The 16,159-nt window shown below is 43.0% G+C and overlaps 1 protein-coding gene across 1 annotated transcript; it reads right to left on the bottom strand.

Moving 5' to 3' along the window:
- Positions 1–454: 454 nt before the first annotated feature.
- LOC134933930 (tripartite motif-containing protein 29-like) lies at positions 455–15,007 on the bottom strand. The gene is made up of 3 exons (XM_063929472.1): positions 14,242–15,007; positions 2,029–2,203; positions 455–596 (listed from the first exon to the last, which is right to left on the bottom strand). Exons 1-3 carry the CDS (start codon positions 14,951–14,953, stop codon positions 455–457), a joined length of 1,029 nt encoding a protein of 342 aa, XP_063785542.1. The 5' UTR covers positions 14,954–15,007.
- Between the last annotated feature and the right edge of the window lie 1,152 nt (positions 15,008–16,159).

Raw genomic sequence — 16,159 nt, 5'->3', positions numbered from 1 at the left:
ATCGGGGGTGTCTTGCTAATTGCCTATAATTTCCACCTGTTGCCTATTCCATTTGCACAACAGCATGTGAAATTGATTGTCAATCAGTGTTGCTTCCTAAGTGGACAGTTTGATTTCACAGAAGTGTGATTGACTTGGAGTTACATTGTGTTGTTTAAGTGTTCCCTTTATTTTTTTTGAGCAATGTGTATATATATATATATATATATATATATATATATATATATATACTGGGACACACAGCACAGCACACTATTGGTACAAAACCATTGAGTGCTATTACTGATTTTAATTCTTTCAGTATCACATGCCTATTTTAAAGATTGATCAGGTTGTGAATCATATGAATCTCCAGTGGGTTTTTTATTCCATAATTTCCACACTTTTATCCCTCCTGATTGGCCAGGCATTATTGTCTATGTACTCATTGTGGATGATCCACTTTTTACCGATGTTAATATCCCAGAGCAAATGAATCCATTGATTGTTTGAGGCTAATTACTTGAATAAGATGTACCCCTGATGAAGTCTCTGTGAGAGATGAAACGCGTTGGGGATTATCAAATTTGTTGTGATCTGTCCTCCAATTTACAATCCTTGAAGTAGGAGTTTGCAAAAGAAATATTTGTACATCTGCTCTTATGTGGCCCACCACTGGGTGTTAGTGGTGGTTGAAATGTTTTATGGACAGTTATATCAATACAGTATCAGATGAGCTTTTATAAATTTTAATAAATTTTGCGTATTGGAACATATTGTTTGTTTTCCTAAACAAGATTTTATTTGACATTAGGTCATTCTGTCACAAAAATAGGGGTGTTATAACAACTCCAAGGTGCCAATTACACTAATACTACACATGTATGTATATATATATATATATATATATATATATATATATATAGCAAGTGCTGGCTCTCTGGGATGGATTACTGCTCCTCTCCTCTATGCATAAAGAACCAGGCGGCACTCCACAGATTTAAATACCGTATATACTCGAGTATAAGTCGACCCGAATATAAGCCGAGGCACCTAATTTCACCCCAAAAAACTGGGAAAACTTATTGACTCGAGTATAAGCCTAGGGTGGGAAATGCAAGTCTAGCCGTACACAGCCCTCAGTGCCAGATATGCCCCCACATTGCCAGATATGCCCCCACATTGCCAGATATGCCCCCACATTGCCAGATATGCCCCCACAGTGCCAGATATGCCCTCATAGTGCCAGATATGCCCCCACAGTGCCAGATATGCCCCCACAGTGCCAGATATGCCCCCACAGTGCCATACTGCCAGATATTCCCCCACGGTGTCAGATATACCCCCACAGTGCTACATGTGCCCCCACAGTGCCAGATATGCCCTCATACTGCCAGATTTTCCCCACGGTGCCAGATATGCCCCCACAGTGCTACACATTCCCCCACAGTGCCAGATATGCCCTCACAGTGCCAGATATACCCTCATGGTGCCAGATATGCACAGCCCCCAACCCCCCCCCCCCCCCCCCACTGCCGCCGCCTGTCTCTACTCACCATTGACGGGCTGTGTGTAAACGAATTAAGGGGCAGCGGAATGCGGGCAGCAGCAGGCGGTGCGGGCATCGGTGGCCGGCCTTAGGTCATACAGGAAAGTCTGCAGCGGCTGAGGAGGCGGGCGGCGCGGCGGTGCTTCAGCGAGCAGGGAGAGGGAGACGGATGGCTGCAGCAGCGTCACTGATTGATGCACCAATTACAGTGCGCTGCTGCGGCTCCCGTGTCCCCCTCCCTCCTCCTCCTTCCCTCCTTCCCAGAGATCTCTACGCTCTGCTCCGGAGCATCACTCGAGTATAAGCCGAGGGGGAACTTTTTCAGCACAAAAAATGTGCTGAAAAACTCGGCTTATACTCGAGTATATACGGTAAATGAAAAATGTATTCAAAATAAATCAAGCAATGACAAGCATAGTGGACACCAACGTTTCAACGCCTCCTGGGCGTTTTTGTCAAGGTGCTACGCTGTGTAGTGTATTACAGTTGTATTTCCTTACCTTTTAAAGGGTGTATGAGTAAGACTGCCTCCCCTCCATGCCGGCGTCCTCCTGGGACCGGGAGCCGCGTCTCGAAGCGCTTCCGGTTGGACGTAGCGGGCGTGATGACGTTCACCGCTGCGTCCTCTCTGATTGGCCTGCGTGCGCCAGCTCTCCGTTGCCAGGGGTACCATTACTATGGAGACAGGGAAACAGAAACTGTTACAGTGCCGTGAATATGCAATGGTGGTCGATAAAAGGACAGTGAGTGCCATTATATACACATAGATATATATATAGAAATCCAATTCAGCCGGCACTCCTTGCTTTAAAGATAACTGGTCCCGGTGTCCAGTGCAGAAAAAAATCAACATATCCTTACAACAGGCACGGCACTCCAGGGACTCGTTCCAGAAAACCTTTTATTGCGGTGCTAACATCTACATGTTTCAAGGCCTCAGCCCCTTCGTCAGGATACACCAATACTCACAAGACATACATACATATAACATTTATATACCTGGCTGATACCAGACATCACCTCCCGCCGACGTCCGCGTCCACAGCTGCTGCCGCTGATTCACCCCCGGCGTCTCACTTCCGGGTCACGCAAGACGCGGTTGCTAGGCCACCGCTAGCTTGCGCTCCTATACAGTAAGCCCGGCTTCCGTGTCATCCAGCGTTCGCGGCTATGGGCAGACCTGGCGGAATAAACATAGTGCATTTAAAAACAAACATTAAAACATTTGCTTATTAACACATGGATCTAGATCAACAATCTATTAACCTACCCTGCTATTACTTATTCTACCGGAACCATCAGAAAACCCTGTCACCCATACCTAATGTATGGCTCACCCAATGCTCAATATATGAACCACGATGCATACTAAACCACTTCAATGCACCCACCTGCTAACCTCTATTTATTGAATCATCTTAAACTATTCCAGTTTATTTTGTCATTTAGCCCGTCCGGAGACATGGTCCCCAGTCGGACAATCCATCTGGATTCCAGCAGGCATAAAGCCTTAATCCGATCACCTCCACGGGGGGACTCCACTACATGATCTATCATAAAATATTTTAAATCAGATAAAGTGTGACCCATCATCCTGAAATGACGGGCCACTGGCTGATCCACGGTTTTCCCCTCAGCTGATAGATGGATGGCCGACCTGTGCAGGGCCATGCGCTCCCGGAATTTACGTGAGGTCTGACCCACATAGTACAGCCCGCAAGGGCATGTAATCACGTATACCACAAATGATAAGGTACACGTGAGCACATGTCGGATGTCATACATTTTTTGTGAATGCGGGTGCTGAAAAGATCTACAAGCTACCATGTATCTGCATGTAGTGCACCCAAGACAGCTATAACAACCAGCCGGTTTGACATATACATTCGGCATTTTTGGGATCCCTTTCCCTGTGATGTCAGTGATCATAAGCCTATCTTTCAGGTTTCGTCCTCTTCTGAAAGCTGCTAAGGGACGCATGTCCTTGAAACATGCTAAATCTTTGTCTGAAGTTACAATTGGCCATAAAGCTTTAGTGGCTCGGTTAATTACAGGGCTGGCAGTAGTGAAACTGCTAACCCATGGGAACACCTTAGTTGGTGTTTTAGTATACGACTGTAATAATTGGGTTCTAGGCATACTTAACACTTGGCGTTTATTTTCCTGGAGCATCTTGGGGTCATATCCCCGTGCTGTAAATTTAACTATTAGGTTATCAATGGATGCAGTAGCTTTCTGTGGATCACTAGAGATTCTAGCTACCCTCATCATCTGAGAGCGGGGCAACCCCCGTTTCAATGATGTTGGGTGATGGCTTGAAGCGAGCAGGAAGGTGTTTCTGTCCACATCTTTTTGAAACACCTCTGTGGCAATAGTACCTTCAATGATATTCACTTGTACATCCAAGAAATGTGCTTGAACCTCACTACACTGAATAGTAAATTTAATAGCAGACGAACTACAATTAATCTCCTCCAATACATTTGTTAATAAATCTATGTTTCCGGTCCATAATAGGAAAATGTCATCAATATACCGGGTGTATAATTTAATGTTCCCGGATATTGATGAATGATTCAAAAACAATTTATCCTCCTGCTCAAACATATATATGTTGGCGTATGATGGGGCCACAGGGGACCCCATCGCACACCCCCGTTGTTGCAGATAATATTGACCATCATAGAGAAAATAATTTCTATGAAGGGTCAATTCCAGCAATTTCAAAAACAGATCATGATTGAACAGTACTGGATCTAAAAATTGTTGTAGGAAATTTCTCACTGCCCGTAGTCCACCCTCGTGGGGGATCGAAGTATATAAACTACAGACGTCCAAGCAACATAGCCATGTTCCCTTAGGTACTTCAGTGATTCCATTTAACAGCTTTAAGAATTCTGTAGTGTCTTTTAGAAAAGACTCTTTCTTGCTCAACAACGGTTGGAGCAGATGATCCAGCAACTGTGCCACAGGGTAGTATAAGGAACCTCGTGCCGATATAATTGGACGACCGGGAGGATTCCTGTTGTCCTTGTGAAGTTTCGGCAACGTGTACAATACCGGGACCTTCGGATGTTCTACTAACAACGCCTTGCAAATTTTAGAAGTTATAAGTTGTTGTTGCGTGGCTACTCCCAGCATCTCGCGTAATTCTCTCTGAAATTTGATAGTTGGATTCCCCGGTAGACGACTGTACACCCCCTCTTCAGCTAATTGATGTTCAATTTCTTGGCGGTAGTCCGTGATATCTTGCACCACGATGGCCCCGCCCTTATCGGCAGGCCTGATAATTATGTCCTCGTAGGTGCTCAGCTGTTTTAACGCAGAGGATTCCTCTCTGGATAAATTTTTATGAATTTTACCAGGTGCCATTCTGAATTTTGTCACAGATTCATGTAGTAGACGGTCAAAGGTTTTTAACGATGGATTCACCGAAACTGGATCAAATTTAGATTTTGTTTTACCCATCAAGAACTTTTCTAAAGATGAACTCTCTGGTACCGTCTTTTGTGATTGAAAGTGTTCCTTCAGGCGTAAATTTCTGGAAAATTTATGATGGTCCAATCTCCATGTAAATTCATCATGCATATTTGTGGGCACAAAAGCTAGACCCTTCTGCAATACTTGGATTTCTACTGGCTGTAGCACCCTTTTTGATAAATTAAAGATCAGGTTGTCTTTTTGCGGGAGGGATTTCGCCTGACTTCTCTTGTTTCTTTGATTCTGCCCGCCCCTGCGGGTGGTCTTTCTCCACTCCTCTGGGTGGCCCCTCCTCGGCCTAAAGGGATTCTCTCAGATGTAGAAGCATCATCTGATTCGGATATTGCAAATTCACTATCGCTGTTGTTTTGAGACGTTGAACTATAATTCTGTGGACGTCGTGGTTGCCAGGGTCTACGGCATCTTTCTAAGGCATTGCTACGTGTTGCTGGCGCACCCCCGGATAACCACCTGTAGACCCTGTTCTCTTCATAATCCGCGTCAACTGTGTGTTTTTTATTCTTTTTGAATTTGATTAAATTTCTCTTATATTGGTCACACTGGTGCTGCAGTTTCGTGAGCCAGCTAGTATTAGCCACATCTTCTAACACGTCCTGGTGTGCATTCTCAAACGTGTGAATCTTAGTGCGTGTGACCTGTAGCTCACGTCCTGCCTCCTCTATAACCAAGACCATCAAATCTAACGCACACTTGTTAAGGATCCCTATCCATTTACGCACAAATTCCGGGTTTTGTCTACCAATCGTTGGCACATTGGTCACTCTAAATCCCCGCGGAATTTTGCGTTCACGTACATAATCAGATAAGGATGACCCGTGCATTAGATAATCTATTTCACGTCTTTTTAATTTGAATAGTTGAAAATGCAAGTCCTCCAAGTTCTGCACTGGATCATCTGCAGTCACTGGCTCTTTAAATAGAATTTGCTGCACTTGATCTGCTGTAAAACTGAAAGTCTCACAGGGAGGGACTTTAAAATCCCTACACCCAGTCAGGTCATGTGTTTCAGGTAAATCTGCAGCTTGTTCCATGGTAGTCATATTTAAAGCACAATAATTGTTGTACTGCTGTTAATACCACATCCAATTACTGTCACAAGCAAATGAAACTCCTCTGTATAATCCCAGTATCCTTCAAGATATATAAATGTCCACTTCATCCAATACTAGCTGCGGTGCCATGCAACTCATGTAAAAAGTCCACTGACTCCCACACATACAATATAGAAATCCAATTCAGCCGGCACTCCTTGCTTTAAAGATAACTGGTCCCGGTGTCCAGTGCAGAAAAAAATCAACATATCCTTACAACAGGCACGGCACTCCAGGGACTCGTTCCAGAAAACCTTTTATTGCGGTGCTAACATCTACATGTTTCAAGGCCTCAGCCCCTTCGTCAGGATACACCAATACTCACAAGACATACATACATATAACATTTATATACCTGATACCAGACATCACCTCCCGCCGACGTCCGCGTCCACAGCTGCTGCCGCTGATTCACCCCCGGCGTCTCACTTCCGGGTCACGCAAGACGCGGTTGCTAGGCCACCGCTAGCTTGCGCTCCTATACAGTAAGCCCGGCTTCCGTGTCATCCAGCGTTCGCGGCTATGGGCAGACCTGGCGGAATAAACATAGTGCATTTTAAAACAAACATTAAAACATTTGCTTATTGTTTTAAAATGCACTATGTTTATTCCGCCAGGTCTGCCCATAGCCGCGAACGCTGGATGACACGGAAGCCGGGCTTACTGTATAGGAGCGCAAGCTAGCGGTGGCCTAGCAACCGCGTCTTGCGTGACCCGGAAGTGAGACGCCGGGGGTGAATCAGCGGCAGCAGCTGTGGACGCGGACGTCGGCGGGAGGTGATGTCTGGTATCAGGTATATAAATGTTATATGTATGTATGTCTTGTGAGTATTGGTGTATCCTGACGAAGGGGCTGAGGCCTTGAAACATGTAGATGTTAGCACCGCAATAAAAGGTTTTCTGGAACGAGTCCCTGGAGTGCCGTGCCTGTTGTAAGGATATGTTGATTTTTTTCTGCACTGGACACCGGGACCAGTTATCTTTAAAGCAAGGAGTGCCGGCTGAATTGGATTTCTATATTGTATATGTGGGAGTCAGTGGACTTTTTACATGAGTTGCATGGCACCGCAGCTAGTATTGGATGAAGTGGACATTTATATATCTTGAAGGATACTGGGATTATACAGAGGAGTTTCATTTGCTTGTGACAGTAATTGGATGTGGTATTAACAGCAGTACAACAATTATTGTGCTTTAAATATGACTACCATGAAACAAGCTGCAGATTTACCTGAAACACATGACCTGACTGGGTGTAGGGATTTTAAAGTCCCTCCCTGTGAGACTTTCAGTTTTACAGCAGATCAAGTGCAGCAAATTCTATTTAAAGAGCCAGTGACTGCAGATGATCCAGTGCAGAACTTGGAGGACTTGCATTTTCAACTATTCAAATTAAAAAGACGTGAAATAGATTATCTAATGCACGGGTCATCCTTATCTAATTATGTACGTGAACGCAAAATTCCGCGGGGATTTAGAGTGACCAATGTGCCAACGATTGGTAGACAAAACCCGGAATTTGTGCGTAAATGGATAGGGAAGTGTGCGTTAGATTTGATGGTCTTGGTTATAGAGGAGGCAGGACGTGAGCTACAGGTCACACGCACTAAGATTCACACATTTGAGAATGCACACCAGGACGTGTTAGAAGATGTGGCTAATACTAGCTGGCTCACGAAACTGCAGCACCAGTGTGACCAATATAAGAGAAATTTAATCAAATTCAAAAAGAATAAAAAACACACAGTTGACGCGGATTATGAAGAGAACAGGGTCTACAGGTGGTTATCCGGGGGTGCACCAGCAACACGTAGCAATGCCTTAGAAAGACGCCGTAGACCCTGGCAACCACGACGTCCACAGAATTATAGTTCAACGTCTCAAAACAACAGCGATAGTGAATTTGCAATATCCGAATCTGATGATGCTTCTACATCTGAGAGAATCCCTTTAGGCCGAGGAGGGGCCACCCAGAGGAGTGGAGAAAGACCACCTGCAGGGGCGGGCAGAATCAAAGAAACAAGAGAAGTCAGGCGAAATCCCTCCCGCAAAAAGACAACCTGATCTTTAATTTATCAAAAAGGGTGCTACAGCCAGTAGAAATCCAAGTATTGCAGAAGGGTCTGGCTTTTGTGCCCACAAATATGCATGATGAATTTACATGGAGATTGGACCATCATAAATTTTCCAGAAATTTACGCCTGAAGGAACACTTTCAATCACAAAAGACGGTACCAGAGAGTTCATCTTTAGAAAAGTTCTTGATGGGTAAAACAAAATCTAAATTTGATCCAGTTTCGGTGAATCCATCGTTAAAAACCTTTGACCGTCTACTACATGAATCTGTGACAAAATTCAGAATGGCACCTGGTAAAATTCATAAAAATGTATCCAGAGAGGAATCCTCTGCGTTAAAACAGCTGAGCACCTACGAGGACATAATTATCAGGCCTGCCGATAAGGACGGGGCCATCGTGGTGCAAGATATCACGGACTACCGCCAAGAAATTGAACATCAATTAGCTGAAGAGGGGGTGTACAGTCGTCTACCGGGGAATCCAACTATCAAATTTCAGAAAGAATTACGCGAGATGCTGGGAGTAGCCACGCAACAACAACTTATAACTTCTAAAATTTGCAAGGCGTTATTAGTAGAACATCCGAAGGTCCCGGTATTGTACACGTTGCCGAAACTTCACAAGGACAACAGGAATCCTCCCGGTCGTCCAATTATATCGGCACGAGGTTCCTTATACTACCCTGTGGCACAGTTGCTGGATCATCTGCTCCAACCGTTGTTGAGCAAGAAAGAGTCTTTTCTAAAAGACACTACAGAATTCTTAAAGCTGTTAAATGGAATCACTGAAGTACCTAAGGGAACATGGCTATGTTGCTTGGACGTCTGTAGTTTATATACTTCGATCCCCCACGAGGGTGGACTACGGGCAATGAGAAATTTCCTACAACAATTTTTAGATCCAGTACTGTTCAATCATGATCTGTTTTTGAAATTGCTGGAATTGACCCTTCATAGAAATTATTTTCTCTATGATGGTCAATATTATCTGCAACAACGGGTGTGTGCGATGGGGTCCCCTGTGGCCCCATCGTACGCCAACATATATATGTTTGAGCAGGAGGATAAATTGTTTTTGAATCATTCATCAATATCCGGGAACATTAAATTATACACCCGGTATATTGATGATATTTTCCTATTATGGACCGGAAACATAGATTTATTAACAAATGTATTGGAGGAGATTAATTGTAGTTCGTCTGCTATTAAATTTACTATTCAGTGTAGTGAGGTTCAAGCACATATCTTGGATGTACAAGTGAATATCATTGAAGGTAGGATTGCCACAGAGGTGTTTCAAAAAGATGTGGACAGAAACACCTTCCTGCTCGCTTCAAGCCATCACCCAACATCATTGAAACGGGGGTTGCCCCGCTCTCAGATGATGAGGGTAGCTAGAATCTCTAGTGATCCACAGAAAGCTACTGCATCCATTGATAACCTAATAGTTAAATTTACAGCACGGGGATATGACCCCAAGATGCTCCAGGAAAATAAACGCCAAGTGTTAAGTATGCCTAGAACCCAATTATTACAGTCGTATACTAAAACACCAACTAAGGTGTTCCCATGGGTTAGCAGTTTCACTACTGCCAGCCCTGTAATTAACCGAGCCACTAAAGCTTTGTGGCCAATTGTAACTTCAGACAAAGATTTAGCATGTTTCAAGGACATGCGTCCCTTAGCAGCTTTCAGAAGAGGACGAAACCTGAAAGATAGGCTTATGATCACTGACATCACAGGGAAAGGGATCCCAAAAATGCCGAATGTATATGTCAAACCGGCTGGTTGTTATAGCTGTCTTGGGTGCACTACATGCAGATACATGGTAGCTTGTAGATCTTTTCAGCACCCGCATTCACAAAAAATGTATGACATCCGACATGTGCTCACGTGTACCTCATCATTTGTGGTATACGTGATTACATGCCCTTGCGGGCTGTACTATGTGGGTCAGACCTCACGTAAATTCCGGGAGCGCATGGCCCTGCACAGGTCGGCCATCCATCTATCAGCTGAGGGGAAAACCGTGGATCAGCCAGTGGCCCGTCATTTCAGGATGATGGGTCACACTTTATCTGATTTAAAATATTTTATGATAGATCATGTAGTGGAGTCCCCCCGTGGAGGTGATCGGATTAAGGCTTTATGCCTGCTGGAATCCAGATGGATTGTCCGACTGGGGACCATGTCTCCGGACGGGCTAAATGACAAAATAAACTGGAATAGTTTAAGATGATTCAATAAATAGAGGTTAGCAGGTGGGTGCATTGAAGTGGTTTAGTATGCATCGTGGTTCATATATTGAGCATTGGGTGAGCCATACATTAGGTATGGGTGACAGGGTTTTCTGATGGTTCCGGTAGAATAAGTAATAGCAGGGTAGGTTAATAGATTGTTGATCTAGATCCATGTGTTAATAAGCAAATGTTTTAATGTTTGTTTTTAAATGCACTATGTTTATTCCGCCAGGTCTGCCCATAGCCGCGAACGCTGGATGACACGGAAGCCGGGCTTACTGTATAGGAGCGCAAGCTAGCGGTGGCCTAGCAACCGCGTCTTGCGTGACCCGGAAGTGAGACGCCGGGGGTGAATCAGCGGCAGCAGCTGTGGACGCGGACGTCGGCGGGAGGTGATGTCTGGTATCAGGTATATAAATGTTATATGTATGTCTTGTGAGTATTGGTGTATCCTGACGAAGGGGCTGAGGCCTTGAAACATGCAGATGTTAGCACCGCAATAAAAGGTTTTCTGGAACGAGTCCCTGGAGTGCCGTGCCTGTTGTAAGGATATATATATATATATATATATATATATACATACAATTGCGAAAGTCCTCACTCACTCACTCACTCATCACTAATTCTCAGGTATGGTTCATTGACCCGACATGCATTAGGTCGACCACTATTGGTTGACATGCATTAGGTCGGCAGGGCTTCTAGGTCGACATGGTCCCTAGGTCATCATTTTCTAGGTCGACATGACAAAAGGTCGACATGAGGTGTGTTTTTTTCTTTTCATTTTTTTGGTGTCGATTTCTTTGTAGAGTGACCGAGAACCCCAATTAGTGCAGGTGTCCTCTCGCATGGCTTGCTTCACTCACCATGTTTCGGGCAAGGTGCCTCGCTCCGCTACCGCTTCGCTCGGCACAGGTTGCCATTCCCAATTGTAGTCCACGTGGATCGTAAAGTATGAAAAAGTTTTAAAAAATTACAAATTGTGAAAAAGTCATGTCGACCTTTTGTCATGTCGATCTAGAACATGTTGACCTAGGGACCATGTTGACCTAGAAATTCTATTGACCTAATGACCGTATCCCGTAATTCTCTTCCTTTATGTTAGGAAGATGAAATGTAACACAGGTATTCAGGTGGGAAATAGGAAACTACGCAATTAGAATGTTAATAAACCTCCACTAAGGGGATGAACAGGGGGTGACATAATGACGTCATTACCGATGCGTGGCTTGCGTTGCGTGAACGATAAAGCCCAAACGGACAATTGGATCAAAATTTGGATTGTAACTTCAGTGTGTAGAATATAATAAACTACAAAATTGATCCTGTCACTTTTTACCATATTTGCTACGGACGCTCCTCAGGTAACGCCAAGAACCATGGATTAATATTTACTTACATTAACACGTCTCAAATTTACATCTCTACAGACTTTACTATGATAACAAAAAGTGCCTCCTAGTGCAATACGCAATTTTCTGTAGTGAATTGTGCTCTGTATTTGGTATATATAGTATATACACGTACCAGATGCAGAGGCAAATTTTTTTAATTTTTTGCCTAGAATTGCTTATGTGGAATTCCTTGATCCCATATATTTCAGTGATGTCCACAATGTATCGTGAAAAGATAACGAAAATGAAAATAAAAAGATAACAAAAATTCAAATAAAAAGTGTGACAAACATGTATTAAAAAAAACATATCCATACATACATGTAAAGTTTTCAAAGTTAAGCTTATGTGGAAGGCCCAAGTACCATACAGAATTTTCCAGGAACATCCCAGCAGGAGGATCAGCTTTTTGAGGGGTCCTTCCAAGCTGATCCTCCTCCTGGCACCTTATTGTCAGCTTGTGAAGAGATACGGTGGCAGTTTCACTTTCAAACTCTGAAAATAAAGCATTTTTGGAGTTTAGTGAATGTCACAATCTCTACATCCCCATACTTTAGTATCGGGAATGTAGGAAATGTGACAAATAAAAGATAATGAATATACGCCATAGTTACATGTCGGATATATGATGGGGTTTGTCACTAGTGTTAGGGTTTAAGGACCACCTCTTGGTCTGAACATCAATTACCTTCGATCATCAGTCAGAGGTACTGTACTTAGCAGCCGGCTGGAAATCAGAAATAATAAGACAACACACAGGAGATATGTATAAGCTCAGCAAGTCATTTCTAATCTGCCTCGTTGGTCTAGGAGCGTTTATTTATACACAAATGAACAAAGGAATAAAGGCATGATAGTGTATTAGCCAATCAAAGTACACCGTGTGCAGAGATAAACAATTCTTTAATTAAACCAATTATGGCATTCCTGAACATATATTTTATACTACTTGCTCATTAATTTAATCAAGAAGGCCTCCTTCTTATCGCTATCTGGACATTAATCTTGAAAGCCTTCTTTTCATTGTTACCTGGACATTCCAAAACATACTTCTTTATTGTTCTCATCACGCAATTAAAGTTTTATCTTAGCCTGGGAGTTAAACCAAATATCCTTGGGACTGCAGCTGGAGAAATCACATTTCTCTTAACAAAATAGTTTCTCACAAAATATCTTTGTAATTCATTTAAGGAAATTACATATATTAGCTGGCTATGTTCATTGCTTATAGCAATGAACATTCTAATCAATACCAAATTATAAAACATAGAATCACATAACTACTTATCGGGTTGAAACTTATTATATAGCAATATACATACTTTTAGCTATTAATACAAAGCTTACTATATATTATAAAGATGATTTTATATTTCTAATTGTTCTATTTTCTTCAAAATTTTTGAAGGTCCTTTTTCTGGGCATCTTGCCAAAAATACTAACTAGCAACTCATTTAATCTACAGGTGTATTTTTAATTGTTCAAAGATACACAAAAAGCATAACCAATCAAAAATAAGACCTTCCTTGTGAATTATTTGCTGACAATTATTTTCTACTGCTGATCTAAAAAACCAAGCATAATAGCTGTTTAAAATAAACTGTAATAGAAGCCATACAAGATTGATTCTCATTTACTTATATTTAACCCCATCATTTCCCTTTTTTAATTTTATTTTTTACCTATTTTTACCAACACTAGGTTACGTTAGTAATTCAGAATTCTTATGATAAATGCTACTATCCCTTGACTCTCTCTTATATCTTTAAACACCCATCCCATACACCTAATGCAGCATGGAGGGGCTCAATGAAGGTGGCAGTGTAGGTGTGTAAGTGTCTGATAGGGTCACACAGAGAATAAAAGGACAGCTGTCCTGCCTCATAGTCCAGATATACTCTCACTCTGTCACATAGAGTATTATCAGGTAACTTGTTCACTTTTCTGTTATGCATCACTATATACTGGTCATTTTCCCTATACAAACCCCAGGACTTGTTATTATATCCAATACAGAACAATATTCCTCTCCTGTATATGCTGGGATAACACATCCCTACTCCCCATTTTCGTGAGTTACTGACATCCACATCCCAGTAATGTCGCCCTGAGAATCCCCGAGTACTTATTACCTGACTATGCATAAATCTCTCTGCTGTTTCTGGTCGATTCTGATATTGTGACTCAGACACAGTTTTCATGTCACCTGATATATGTATATTATTAGCGGCTGTGGTAACATCCAGTAATATATCTGTAGGTCCCTGTACATAGATCCCCATATTTATCCCTGTTATTATATCAGATAATGTGTGTAATGTCCCTGAGATGAGACCCACATCCAGATCTCCTGCTTCATGCACCTGTGTATAATGTCTCTTTCTATTCTGAGTGTCACACAAGTCACCTTTGATTGATGTCTGTAAGACAGTCACTGGATCAGACATGTTACACAGCTCCTCAATGTGACGGATCTTCCCAGACAGCTCGTCCTTCATTATTTCCAGCTGGCAGATCTCACTAGAGACTAGGAGTAAACTAAACTTCTCCTGTCTGGAGATCTCTCTCAGGGCGCTCTTCTCCAGAACTTTCAGCTGTTTTTTAATGTCTTTAACCAGGCCGGTGACCCTCCCTTTTACACAGGCTGTACTTTCCTTTGTTTTATTCTCGAGCTTCTGCAGACTATGGACATTTTTCTCAGTCTCTTCTTTCTTAATGTTTAGTTTCTGCAGAATATCTCCCATTTTCTCTTTCTTCTTCTCAGAGGCCTCATCCAGCGTCTCCACCCGATGTCCAATGTGTTCTCCATCCAGCCTGCAGGACACACAGATACAGGCAGTGTCCTTAGTGCAGTAATACTCCAGGATCCTCCCATGGACGGAGCATTTTCTCTTCCCCAGGGAGGTGGTGGGATCTAATAAGACGTGATCTGCTGAGTTGCTGTGTACTGCCAGGTGTCTATCACACAGGTGAGCCTCACACAGCAGACAGGATTTAGCAGCAGGTACAGGAGAGTCCAAACAATAAATACAGAGGATCTGAGTCTTGTCTTGATTTGGCTGAGTAAATAGGGAACAGTCCAGCTTCTGTTTCAGACCAGGAAATTCCATCGCTGGCATCTGAGTGTCAGAAGAGGGAAATGAAAGTAACAGACTCCAGGGCTGTGTTGTACAATTTCTACCCAGGGAAGACTGAGCTTGTTACTCTGACTGTTTATACACTAAGTTATTCTAAGAGACACACCCAATAAATAAAGGAACATCCCTCAGGTAACAAACACATTTTAGAAATCATAAAGGTCTTTCAATAAGTTGAGATTCAGTAATTTTCCTGATATGTAGGTATCACACAAAAGTTACCTGATTAAAAATTATAGCTGTGCACAGACAGGACACCCATGTTTTTGTTTTGGTTCTAAATAGAGATGAGCGGGTTTGGATCTCAGAGACCTGACCCCCCCCCCCCCCTCCTTCCCCGAACTTTGTGTTCCGAGCCCCGTTCTGAGTTCGTCTCGCAACTTCCCGCTAGACTCGGAAACCAGAACGAGGCAAAACGTCATCATCCCGCTGTCGGATTCTCATAGGATTTGGATTCCATATAAACAGCTGCCCGTCACCGCCATTTTCACTCCGGACTTGGAGAGTGAGGGAGACAGACCTCTGTCTCTCTCTGTGGGTGGTGGCGTCGGGTGGGGTCAGTGTGTGCTCTCTAGGGGTGCTGCAGTCACTGTGGTGTCCCTGTGATGTTAGGGGTGCTGTGATGGCTGTCACTGGTGTTTCATGTGCTGCAGCTGTACATGGGTGTTGCTGTACTGACTGTCCCTGTGTTGTACAGGGAGCAGGGGCACTGTCCTCCCGTATGCAGTGAAAATAAATGTACCCTGGCCCTGTCTTGTATGCTGTAAAAAATCAGGGGTGCAGTGAAAATAAATGTACACTGGCCCCGTCTTGTACGCTGTAAAAATTCTGGGGTGGAGTGAAAATAAATGTACACTGGCCCTGTCTTGTACGCTGTAAAAAATACAGGGGTTCTGTTGTTAAAATAAAAGTACACTGGTCCTGTATGCTGTAAAAATACAGGGGTGCTGTTGTTAAAATAAAAGTACACTGGCCCTGTCTTGTATGCTGTAAAAATACAGGGGTGCTGTTGTTAAAATAAAAGTACACTGGCCCTGTCTTGTATGCTGTAAAAATACAGGGGTGCTGTTGTTAAAATAAAAGTACACTGGATGACAGGGGTGCTGTTAAAATAAAAGTACACTGGCCCTGTCTTGTATACTGTAAAATTACAGGGGTGCTGTTGTTAAAGTAAAAGTACACTGGTCC

This window comes from Pseudophryne corroboree, chromosome 6, assembly GCF_028390025.1.
Source record: "Pseudophryne corroboree isolate aPseCor3 chromosome 6, aPseCor3.hap2, whole genome shotgun sequence".
Classification (NCBI taxonomy): Eukaryota; Metazoa; Chordata; class Amphibia; order Anura; family Myobatrachidae; genus Pseudophryne; species Pseudophryne corroboree.
The sequence above is the reverse complement of the archived record's forward strand: the minus strand, read 5'-3'. Positions and strand labels throughout refer to the sequence as shown.

Coding starts and splice junctions, on each gene's coding strand:
- LOC134933930 (XM_063929472.1), bottom strand. CDS start 14,953: ATGCCAGCGATGGAATTTCCTGGTCTGAAACAGAAGCTGGACTGTTCC. Junction 2,204..14,241: donor CTTACAGACATCAATCAAAG/GTGACTTGTGTG, acceptor CTGTCTCCATAG/TAATGGTACCCCTGGCAACG. Junction 597..2,028: donor ACTCATACACCCTTTAAAAG/GTAAGGAAATAC, acceptor TCCTACTTCAAG/GATTGTAAATTGGAGGACAG.